Below are 12,296 nucleotides of genomic sequence, written 5' to 3' on the forward strand. Positions count from 1 at the left end.
GTTTAATAGGGAATTTTAGCAAAGACGACGGCTACAGCAACGAAAACGTTAGTCCAAAATATAACTTAGCGCTATCGCAAGGATTTCGCGATTAATCCGTCTTGTTCACCTTGTACAGTACAGGCGAACTATCCTGTAAATGGATGGGTACGAACGGTTTTAAAGTCAAAACTGAGAATGACCTTTTTCATTGTTATATGCTCACGTTGTCGTCGAAACCTAAAATTTGGTGATTTCACGTTGTTGTTTTGTGGAGTACGGCAAAGAAATGCACGGAAATTCGTGTTGCACGTGCAGCACGAGCATTTTTCCTTTTTCAACCAATAATATTCTTGCTTTGTGGCGTTGCCGTAGCCGTAGCCGTCGTCACTGCTATTAGGGAGTTTAAGAAACGACGACGGCTACAGCAACGACAACGCCAAAAATAATGATATTATTGGTTAAAAGAACCAAAATGATCGTACTGCACGTGCGGCACGCATTTTTTAACAATTCTCTCCCTTACTCGTCAAAACTACTACGTGAAATGACCAAATTTAAGGTTTTGACGACAACGTGGACAAACTACAGTGAATCTTTCAGTCTCACTCTTTACCTCAAATCCGTCCGTACCAATCCAGTTATAGGACACTTCGCTCATATTGAATAATATAAACAAGATGGAATAATCATGAAGTACTTAGAATAGCTCAAACTTATATTTTGAAGTGACGTTTTCGTCGCCGTAGCCGTCGTGGTTTCTTAAACTTCCTATTAGGGAGCTTAAGATTTTACGACGGCGACGCGGCAACAACAATGGCGCAAAACAATGATATCATTGGTTAAAAGAGCATAAATAATCGTGCAGCACGTGCAGCACGGATTTTAGCAAGTATTCTTGTGGTATTCTGCACAAGGACGACGTGAAATCACCAAATTTGAAGTTTTGACGACAACGTGAGCATGCAATAGAGAATCTTTCATTCTCTATTTTCACTTTGTAACTGCTCGTACCAATTTATTTTTACGATACTTTGCCCAAATAGTAAGAAGTGAACGAGATAGAATAAGCGCGAGAGAATTATGATAAAGCAAAGTGATATTTTGAGGTGACGTTTTCGTTGAAGTCGCCGTCGTAGATCTTAAGGTCCCAATTCTTAAACTCCCTTTTGGTTACCGCAGATATAAAGTCCTTTTTAATTGGATCGGTCTTCAATATGAGAGCCGTAAAACAGAGACAAATGTATAGCTTCTTTGGCCAATCACAAGAGACACAAGGAAACGAATCAGCCATCAGCCAAACAACGACAGGCGGATACATGCAGCCGGTGCTGAGCGCGGGAAATTGCGTGGACACGCAACGAATAATTGCGGCTTAGCTTGTTTCTGATTGTCTGATCTGACGCGAGAAATTTAAGCCAATCAGTAAACGTAGTAATTTAAAAGCAACGCGATCGGAGTAACTTTTGGACCTTCGACAAATTTTTGGTAAAAATCTTTTGGGAAAGGCTAAGAATGATGTCAAATAGGATCTTCGTTGTTATTTTTGAGTGAAATATCTTTTTGAGCTTAAGTTTCATATTATGACAAAAATTTCGATCTCATTGCTTCTACAAAGCTAATATTTTCAGAGAGACAAAATCACCTTTAGATTTTGACGAGTTTTCGACGCAAATTTTATTTTCCAGTTCTAATAGCGTTTCCAGTTACTTGTATTTTCGGTTGCAGAATCCGAACAGATACAAAATATCTTCCTATATCTTTTACATAATGCACCCAAGCATTGCAACCAAGGTTTAAAAACTACCTTATTTGATAAATGCTAAAAACCAGGCAGTTCTTTGCAATCGTATGAAAACAAATGGTAACATTATCGATCCTTCAAAAGCTTTCCCCGTTTTCTCTAATTACGTTGTTTTAATTGTTTTCCTTTGTGGTTCTCGCAGCTTGCTTAGCGCCGTGATGTTGTATTCTACGGTCTTCTCTACAAAAATCAAAGAAGGAGTTAACACGACTGAGATCGCGAAATTACTCAAGGAAGATGGATATGCCAATACAGGTCTCACTTTCTTGTGGTATGTTTTGTTCCGGTCAAACCGGAGCTTTAATATTCCCCAGGGATACCCTGGGGATTTGAGTCCCATTAATGGAAGGTTAGAAAAGAGATTAGCCTTTTTCCCCATCCACAAATATATCTCATCAAAATTGTCCGATTTTATTTCGAAGTAAGCGAAGCAAACTATTTTCAACCACGCAACACTTTACATATCATCTTCACATTTCTAGTCTGACGCACAAAGAAACCGAAGTAAAATACTCATGTTAAAATTCTCCTGCGGTTTTAATGAAGCGTTTTAACTTATCCCCACCTCAACGAGAGCTTTTTCGAGAGTGTGTTTTTTTTCTCAACTTGGCACTCTCAAGACTCTCAACTCTACAGATTCAATGAACGCTTTTCATTCATCGATCATTCAAGTAATTTATTCGTGTATTCACGTCACCATTGTTCTACCGAAAGCTCTTCCAGCTCTTATAAAAACCACCAACAACCCACAATAGGTACCTGCTTTGTAACTTATCTCTAGAGACACAGATAACAATGATGCAATGTACGATTCCTGGTGGACGAACGAAAGGAGAAAATGAGAGACCTTTTGTTTTCGTCCACCAACATAGCAGCGATGACGTCACGTGAAACCAACCTATTCCTTAGTTCTCTCTGACTAAGGGCTAACGCTCGAAACGTCAGCGCCACAGTTTCGTAAGAAACTTACTCCTTCATTCCTTTTTTCGAAAGTCTCCACTTCATAAACAGTTGTCAAAAGTCTTCATTTTCATTGACGTTTTTGGTCGTGTTAAGGTGGACGATACGCGAAAAGGCATGAAAATGTCTGTGTGTTTTCAAACAAAACTCACACGTGTGGATTTGGCCAACCTTAGCCTTACCGCATCGACTTGCAGTTGCAAAATATCCTGTTTAATTCTTGTATTTGCTTTTCTTATCTTGTCCAGGATGCCTGTGCTCTACTCGGAGCTGGGAGTTCCAGGTCGCATTCTGTCTAGTTTGTTCTTCTTGTGTTTATCTCTGGCTGGTGTCACCTCTCTTGTAGCTTTGCTCGAGTTACCGATACACACATTGCAGGAAATGAAAAGTGGGTTTTTTTCGGCCATAAATTGTTGGTTTTGTAATAGTATATTATACCTGCCAACTTTTTCTGAAATATAGGCGTGAGATTTTTATCCTGGGAGTGCTGGGATTTTTCAAGACGACACAATCATTTCCGAAGATTTCCGAAGAAGTCCGAAGTCTTCCGAAGACGTATAAACGCGTATAAACGCGAGCTCGCTCCCAGTGCTTTTCACTTCAAAAATCAGAGATCGCGAGGAAGGTATTGTCATTTCTTCATTTTACACATGGTTTTCGTTCCTTACATGGGTCTGAGTTAACATATTTTTGGAAATTGTGTCAAGCAAGACGGCAACAACTCACATTTTTCAATCAGGCGTGAGAAATTGGCCCGCAAGCGTGAGCCGGCTTGAGATCGAAGTTTTCAACCCGCAGGCGTGAGACTCACGCCTAAGGCGTGAGAGTTGGCAGGTATAGTATATTTGTAGTTGGTCCACTTCAGTTTACTAGAAGGGACTACGAAAATGTCGTCTGAGAAACAACTTTTCGTGGTTGGAATAATTTCGCGATTACTCCAAGTTCTTTTGAATGGAAAGTATGTTTTGAGTGTATTCCTTTCAAGATTTGTGATAAAAATGTGCGCTGTAAGCAGTTCAAGGCACTGAGGTTTAAACGGAAAACCTCTCTCTCTCTTAGAGCGGTTTTCAATTGAGTGTCGAAAGGAATTAGCTAATTGCTTTGGTTTTGCATTACTTCACTCAGTAATTGGTTCAAAGTTCTCGCGCCACTTTTTCAACCAATCAGAAGCGAAACCAAAAGCAATCGTGGCTCGCTCGTGCACATTTTCCCGCGCTTTGTGCCGGCTGCGTGTGATTACTTCGAGTTTTGATTGGTTTACTGGATTGTCTCCCTCCTTTTTGATTGGCCAAAGTAATTACTTTGGCTTTGGTTTTACGACACTCGATTGAAACTCGCTCTATCTTGCGTTGATTTCGCACGCGCGATGATTGGTTTGGGCCATCATTCCTCATAGAGCACCGTGCTAACATAGAAATTTTACTTCGCGCCAGGAGCCCATGACCAGGAACGAACAACAGCCTTATATTCCTGTCACGACGTCTTCACAGACCAATTTACTTTTAGATTGAATTTCCGGCGAATGAGATTCCCATAGAAATTTTACTTCAATCACCAATCACAAGAAGCTAACTTGACGTCATAGCGTCACCGAACCTAATTTCCGTTTCGTAAACGGTCGATGCCATTCTTAGGAACCAAGCCTTTTTTATTTGATTAGCTTTCAATAATTGTTAGGGTTAGCTTCATTACAATACTTTAAAATTGCAATGTTTGGAGTCTTTGTCTCGAGAGTGTAGTGGATAAGTGCGTATGCTCTTCAACCGTTGAACTGTGTTCCGTATCGTTCACTCAACTTTTTCTGAGTTTTTTTTTCTAAAGTTATTCCTAAGGTTTTTTGAGTTTTTTTAAATTCTAAGTGACATACGCTGCTAATCTAGTCCTAGATAAAGTTTTTTTTTCCCCTCATTTGCAAACGACAAACTTAACAGTGAAAACTGTTCTAAATGTGTCCTCGTCCAAATGGCAACGACGGAAACGGAAATTTGCGTCACCGAACCAGAACTGCTTTTGTTTCTTGCGGGAAAGGTAGTCTAAAAATTGATCGGTCTGTAAAAATGACGTGACATAGGCGTTTAATTGACGCGACGAACGACATGCTGCTGCTTTTCAAAAGAGCACGAAAATTCTCTGTCTTGCCTCTCTCTTCGGAGAAGTTAGTTGATGTCTGTACATAACATGAAAGAAATGAGCTTAAGGTGGCTCAAAGCAGTTTCAACACTTTCAAGAGACCTTGTTATTTAATTAGAAGGATTGACACCGCAGTACAACTCTTTATCACGTAACAGCAATCTTATGGTACCATGTGAAACATCAATTATTGCCGAGCAAGATACAGTCATTTTTGTGACGTAAAAAGTTACCATGGCAACAAGAAAGCCTTGCAAAAACACCCTATAGCCTCTTAAAACTGTCGAACGACATAAATGGATGGACACAAATGGACAAGATTGAAACTAATTGTATTTGAGTAATCTTGAAAAATGTCGGCCCGACGTTTTTCAAGTTTTCATGGTAAATTGCCTGGATTAAGGTCGTCTGTGCTCAGAATCATCTTGTTTGTGATGTAACGATAATTTCATGATCAGTAAAGGAATTCTACATTACCATTTTCGAGTTTTAAACTCACGATTTACTGAAGAATTCCCCTTAACACCCTTAAATAACGTAACATAGCCCCTTTAACAAGTAGACTTGACAGAAAACTACGCTTTCCTTGTCAATCTCTTTCACAAAAAAAAAAAAAGAGAGAAGCACTCATCTGCTGTTCTCGCTTCTTCTTACTACTTCTATCGTTTTCATATCACTTCCTTGCGTACAATGGAACCGAACAAAGTACGAATAACGCATTTTAGTATAATTTTCAGCGGTGAATGTAAGAAGTTAGTGTCATATTCACCGCGCTACCCGGTGATTATAACATTTTGGAGGCGTGGCTTCTAAGCTAATCAAGCACTTTTCGTGCCCTTTTATCGTGATTTACCTCGACTACGTCTCTGTAAATATTCACCAATATTCACTTCGCCTTGGGCGAATAATTGTTAATTCTCTTAATTTAAATGGAATTTCCTTGAATGTAACTTAGCACGTGAAATTTATTGGAATGTTGTTTTTTCGTTGTTAACAGTCCCCCGGAAGTTTTCTCTGGCCCTTGTGTCTCTTGGGATATTTTGCCTTGGAATCCCATCTGCCTTGAATCTTGATATTTTAGTCAACCAGGTGAGAGCTTCAGTAAGGTTCAGTTTAGTGCGCTCAAACACGAAGAAGTACTATCAAAGGAGTCGTTTTGCCTGCTTTTGTTCGATTTCGTGTAAGCTTGACTCAATCTGAGACGACGCGCAACAGTCGTAAAAACAGAGAAAATTATGGTCAGATTGCTGTTTGGGGTAAGGGGGGGGGGGGGGGGTGGGTTATTAAAACAATTAGGCCCTTCGTCCTCAAAGGCCACGGGTCAATAGCCCATTCGGCTTCGCCTCATGGGCTATTGACCCGTAGCCCTTGCGAGCGAAGGGTCTAATTGTTAATTAACATTACGACGTGTCTCCAAAGTGCTGCTCCTCAAGAAAGGATAAACAGCAGAAGTTATCCAGCCAAAGCTGAAAATAACGCTAACCTTTACCCTTTTTTACCTTATTGTTGGAAATAGGTAGCAAATGCTTAGACTTAAAGACACACTTCGTGTTGGATGTCAAAACTGGAGCGTTCCTTCAATTAGGTCAGGAACCCATGGGTTCATGATTAGGTGAATTTCTGGACATGCGTGGTGCGTGCCCTGTGAAAGACCAACGGTTTATCATACCCATCTGCAAAGAGGTCCAGTCTCACCGTTTTATTTATTATATATACTTACAGGACTTTGTGTGGGCATTTGGTCAGGTCTTGGCAGGTGTGGTGGCAATAACCATACCAATCCGTTATGGGACTTCAAAGTTCCGTGATGATATAGTTAATCAGGTATGCCAATCAACAGGAATCACGAAACTGAAGTTAAAACTAGATCAGTAAAGGTAACTTCTTTCCTATTTCTTTATTGTAACCCGCCTTTTATCGACTTAAGATATGAAGCAATAGTTGTTTCCTGGTTCACATAAGAACACACAGGACTCGAATTGAACTTCACATTAAAGAGCCACTGTACATGGTGTTAAAAACGAGTAAGAATGAGAACGAGTCTCAGGTTAGAAATGTTTAATATTTGATTGGCATGTTAATTTAATTACTGTTTTTAATTTGCATAATTTGTAACTGTCCTGTGGGCGTCATGGTAAAATATAGCCCCGACAATTAGCCAATCAGAGCGTTCTTTATATCGGTAATGAAAACTAGCCATAAAATGTTTTTGTTTTCATATGCTTCAGTTTGGACTTGAAGACTGGACCCTGCCAAGAATCTGGGATTACATCATCAAGTACGTCACACTCGGTCCTAGGGCCCGTTTCTCGAAAGTCCCGAAACTTTACGGGCCACTTTCGGGTGTCACAATTCCCTTTGTATTTCAAGAACGGAAAGGATTTAAGTCGTCAAACTTCACAGACGTGTTTCTTTTAGTTAGCTTGAAAACAATTTAAAAGATCGGCTTTCCAAAACAAGCGGTTAGCAATTTCACAAATGGCTTTTCGGGCCCGAAAAGATTTCGGGACTTTCAAGAAACGGGCCCCTGTTCTTTCCGGACTATAATCTCTCAAAACGCGGTTGAAATTGTCATAGCAATGGTTGCGTCTGCTGTGGAGCGCTGATCAGACAACGGAGACCGTTACGGTCAGCGGGCAGCTATAGAAACGTATCGGAGACAATATGTCCCATTTTCCTAAACCCGATAGAGCTGTGTTCTGCTGCAATAGTGAAACTGAGAATTCAAAGAGCTCCATGTTTGCTGAGGACAGCTCCAGCTTGGGACAGTTGTGCGTTCAGACTTAATTTAACAAAATTCGCGTACTTGAAGTTTCAGATGGAAAACCATTGCGTAATTACCCGCCTTAGAGTGTTCGAAAGTGCCGACACTTAAGAGTTTCAGCTGAATTCAATCAAAGCTTTCATTCATCTGTTTTCAGGTTTGTCGATCCCGTAATTGCAGTCTCGTTAATAGTGACGTTTGTAATCGAAACAGTGCACGATAAAGAGACCAAGTGGTATGATATAGGGCGAGAGTCCTTGATGTCATGTCTGGTCGAGGTAAGAAAACATTTAGAATCCTGTGGCTCTTTAGTCTGCTACAGGATTTTTCTCCTTTTTTTCCCAAATGAGGAGGACGAAGAGCGTGGGCTAAAGATTGCTTTTTCACCTCGAACATTTCAACCCGTTTTTGAAAATATCCGGTTTCATAGAGTGTTTTCACGTGACGTCACGGCGGCCATGTTGGTGTCCCCAACTAATCCTCCGGGAATTGAGCTCTTTTATCATGCAAATGTTTTCTTTTGTTTCGGTGGAGAAACAAGGTTACTGATCACGTGAGTGAAAACACTCTATTCCTACACATGCGTTATCAAACAAAAACATGGCTTGAAGGCCTGCAGGATCTTTCCAGTGTTTAAATCGGACGACAGTGATTTCTGATTTCAACTTATTTGGGCTGGTTCTTATCTTATTATTTTCCTTTTAGTGGCTTGTCGTTTTAACATTGTTGGTCTTGGCGAATGCGTTGTGGATGTTCCGGCGCCGAACAAGAAGACGGATTCACAGAATTTCTAGTATTCGAGATACACAGCGTCAAGTATTCACTAACGCAGAACAAGGCAATCAAGATGATACTTCGGTGTTCGATTGTAGGTAGAATCTAACGCCACATTCTCACAATTTCCAACTTTCGTGACGGACACCGTCACGTATCCACTAACGAAGAAAGGAAACAATTTTTATATGCACTTATACCTCATAGAGAGAGCGCTTTTCATTTGAGAATCCGCAGGATTAAAGGGACTGAGTAGACTATGTCAGCTGGAGCACATGCGTAGTAAGGACCGACTGTCGACGCTAATGGACATATCAGTTCCAGGAATGTAATCCTTCGAAAGTCGATTAACTTAATCCAGGATTAGCATAAACTTTTGTTTCATGTTTTCAACTTTTTGGTGAAAGTTTCTTTTGCCTGTTTTTGCTTTTCAAGGGTGACTTCTATTAATATAAAGTTTTGCGGAATATCAGCGCTGAACTGCATTTGAGAGACGAGAAATAAACTGTTTGGTTAATTTTTAATCTGGGATTAGCGTTAATCGGCTTTTGAGCAACCGGGCCCAGAATCTTAATTCTCATCACAAAAACCTTCTACAATTACTTACGACTGTTTGTAAGCAAAAATTCCTCATACTAACGCGATTCAAGAAGATGAAATAAGCTACGCGGAGTCTTGAAAATTGGGCTCACATTTTCCAAACCTTTCTGACCAATTCGCACATGCGCTCTGGACGATATAGTACCTTAAAAAATTGCTCGCTAAATAGACCATTTTCGAATTCTCACGGCTAGACTGGATCTAGAATGAAATGGAGGCTAATGCAGGCAAATAGGCCTTATTCACGATAGCCGCCATGTTGGTTTTCATATTGTCATGCAAATTAGCCATGCGTTATGCTGGGGGGCAAACATTGAAAAAAAAGCAAATTGCGGAAAATCGGCTCAACGAAATATTGAAATATAACATTGCAAAAAGTCCATTTTAGTATTTAGAATTAAGTACCTTCTAAAAAATTTTTTTATCTTTTGATTGCCTTTGACATTTTGACTTTCTACTTCGTTATCTGCTCATTTTTCACTAAAAAAACTTCGAGGTAAGTTGTGTAATGATTGTATTTTACTGCTTAGGTGATAAATATTCAATGAACGTCAAACAAATCATCTGTGTGGCTAAGGTGTTCGTTATAACCTCTCGAACTTGCATGATAATAGCAAATCCAACATGGCAGCCATCGTGAATAAGGTCTATTAACTTGCCCGCATTAGCCTTCATTTCGTGCTAGATTCAGTCCAGCCGTGAGAATTCGAAAACTGTCTATTCCCCGGCTTGCTTTCCCGCGTCACACGATTTGATTGGTCAAAATAAGTGCTTCGGTTCTCAAATGAAAACCCCTCTAAAAATATAACTTTTTTATACGTTGATTTATCGATGTTAGGGACTGCTTTTGTAAATTTCTCACATCCAGGTGTGATCCACACGAAATAAAATAGACATGTACAATAAAGAATATGGGAACTGCCTTTAATTAATTTGAAAAATACATCTTCAGTCTACCAATGAGTCTCCATTGTACCTAAAAACCCATTTTCTCGAGCAAATTTATGTTACAGATATGACAATTTTACCATAAAATATCTATTTACCATAAAAATAATTTTTGCAATATGACAAAACCAGAGGCACCTAAACAATGCTTTCGATAAATAAAACAGTCCGCTTTGGGATCCTGTAAGTTACGTTGATGAGGAACTTAACAAAGATCCTTAACTACTGCATGCATACAACCAATCAAGGATTGGGAATGTAATAGCCAGTCTGATTGGTTTACAATTGAGTATCGAAAAGAATTTCACGGTTCCATAGGATTTGAATTACTACACTCCTTGATTGGCTAAAACATCGCGCAGCAAATTCTTAGCCAATAAGATTAAAACAATTATGAATACTCTTACTCGTTCTGCGTTCTGATTCGCTCGATTGTCTGCGTCTGTTACGACTAAGCAAAGTTAACTATTTCAGTAATGCAGCAGCTCTAGAAACCTGCTATTGTTTGGTGTCGTAAGCAGCTTCTATTGTTTTTAAATATAAGTCATTGTTTTTTTTTTGTTTTGGCTTGGGTATCGAGCCAACGACATTCGCTATGAGAGCTGCTACTTAACTCAAATATTTCGGTGTTGGTTCCACGACACTCGCTTATAAACCGATGTAATACTTTGCAAAACCAATAATATTACAATTTTCGCCATCCTAATGTCTACTATTTTATTTAAAATCGCGTTTGGACTATTATCATAGCAACAGGATGAATTGCTACTCACAAAAAAAAAATGAAAAGTTAACAGAACCAACATACATCAATTCAGTCATTCACGCGAGCAAAACCATAAAACTTGTTTTGCATCGGCAACAAACTACTTTGATGTCGTTTGATCAAAATACACATTCTTCAAATAAATTAAAGCTCATGTCTTTTCTGTCTTTGGAACAAATTAAGTACTCATTTGTACAAATCGTTTGTCAAAACGACTCAAAGGCTTCAGCATTTCAACTATAAAAGTTAAAAATTTCTGGGAGATAAAACGTTGAAGCTACAAAATAAGACCGATTCTTGTAGAAGATACAATTATTTTTATACAAAGTATTTAAACGAGAACAGAACTCGTGCATTGTAAAACTAGCATGATTTGAGGATCTCAAAATTAATGTCACGATAGGGAAGGGTGTGCATGCGTGACCGCCTTAGAAGATTGCGTGACTGTTGCAAAGAATTGCTTATGGTGGCTAGACGTTACTGGGAAAGAACTCTCACGAAGCTGATGGGAAAAACTCCAGAATTTTGCGGCTGCCCTTCGATCTCTCCCATCTGAAAAACAATTAACAAAGAAGTGCTACCAAATGGGTCTGGGATTCCACAGTTGACGTTTTTGAGATAGTAAAATTAAATCTAAGCTGCGAGAAGATAAAACATTAAAGACAGTGAGAAATGGAATTCAGACAAAAATGTATCCGATCTGAATGCGAAGCTACGCATTTTAAGTCCAGCGAGAACAACATTTCATCAGGCATATCTCTGGTATTTTCCCTTATTTTCTTATTTATTATTAAATACCTCTTCTATTTCAAGGGCTGACCTGCAAGTAAAGGTCGCGTTTTTACCAGTTCTATGATATTCACACTCGGACCATGAATTAGTATGGATAATCGCATGGGACCGAGTAAAATTAAGGATTAATATCACAAGTATTTTCAGACGCGGCGACGAGGGCAATACAAAAACATTTACTGCATGAAAGTAATTTTACCTGGGGCAATTACTAAAATTAATGAAAATACGCTCGGTCTCAGCCAATCAGTATTCAGTAATTTTGCCCTCCATGTTATAAATATGGATAAAACAGAGAGCTGTAATTTACAGAACGGGTCGAGCAAACGAAGTTGATTCTATGTTTGTATTTTTCTACATCTTTTTAACAATCTTTTAAAATAGGGAATACCTCCTATCCCCTCCAGAGTGTTAATGGATACTTACCCACCACTCCGCGTCCTCCCCCTCCCCTGTTACTAAAATGATGTCTCCTTCCCTGAAGGTAAGCTCATCGTCATTATCGGCTTCGCAGTCGTAAAGTGCTTGCACTCGACGTGGAAGACCAGAGGAAGTCTGCATTGAGAACGGACGAAGTTAGAAAAATGTCAGAAACACTTTAGCGGAAGCGTGCAGCGATATTTAAGTCAAGGCCTTTATAAGGATGGAGTTATTTTTGGACTTTCCGTCTCGTAAAACCAGGCTTTTCAAACCAATCGTAAGTGTCGAAACTAAGTAGCGAATTGCTTTGGTTTTTTATTACTTCACTCATTGATTGGTTCAAAGTTCTCGCGCCCTTT

The 12,296-nt window shown here is 39.4% G+C and overlaps 2 protein-coding genes across 3 annotated transcripts in view; one reads left to right on the top strand and one right to left on the bottom strand.

Annotated features, from left to right (window-relative positions):
• The window catches only part of LOC138033759 (uncharacterized sodium-dependent transporter YocR-like), a 23,437-nt gene extending 13,516 nt beyond the window's left edge, over positions 1 to 9,921 (top strand). For both annotated transcript variants that reach the window (XM_068881574.1, XM_068881575.1), the window contains 7 exons: positions 1,926 to 2,054; positions 2,992 to 3,131; positions 5,871 to 5,962; positions 6,596 to 6,697; positions 7,102 to 7,151; positions 7,795 to 7,915; positions 8,343 to 9,921. In XM_068881574.1, coding sequence (XP_068737675.1) covers positions 1,926 to 2,054; positions 2,992 to 3,131; positions 5,871 to 5,962; positions 6,596 to 6,697; positions 7,102 to 7,151; positions 7,795 to 7,915; positions 8,343 to 8,513 — 805 coding nt within the window. In that variant the 3' untranslated portion in view covers positions 8,514 to 9,921. The remainder of the gene's footprint in view (positions 1 to 1,925; positions 2,055 to 2,991; positions 3,132 to 5,870; positions 5,963 to 6,595; positions 6,698 to 7,101; positions 7,152 to 7,794; positions 7,916 to 8,342) is intronic.
• Positions 9,921 to 12,296, bottom strand: part of LOC138033754 (arf-GAP with SH3 domain, ANK repeat and PH domain-containing protein 2-like) — a 32,227-nt gene continuing 29,851 nt past the window's right edge. Inside the window, exons 34-35 of the mRNA XM_068881561.1 lie at positions 11,944 to 12,072; positions 9,921 to 11,277 (exon numbers count right to left, since the gene is read on the bottom strand). Of these exons, the coding sequence (XP_068737662.1) occupies positions 11,203 to 11,277; positions 11,944 to 12,072 (204 nt within the window). The 3' untranslated portion in view covers positions 9,921 to 11,202. The remainder of the gene's footprint in view (positions 11,278 to 11,943; positions 12,073 to 12,296) is intronic.

This window comes from Montipora capricornis, chromosome 14 (assembly GCF_036669925.1).
Source record: "Montipora capricornis isolate CH-2021 chromosome 14, ASM3666992v2, whole genome shotgun sequence".
In the NCBI taxonomy this organism is placed as follows: domain Eukaryota; kingdom Metazoa; phylum Cnidaria; class Anthozoa; order Scleractinia; family Acroporidae; genus Montipora; species Montipora capricornis.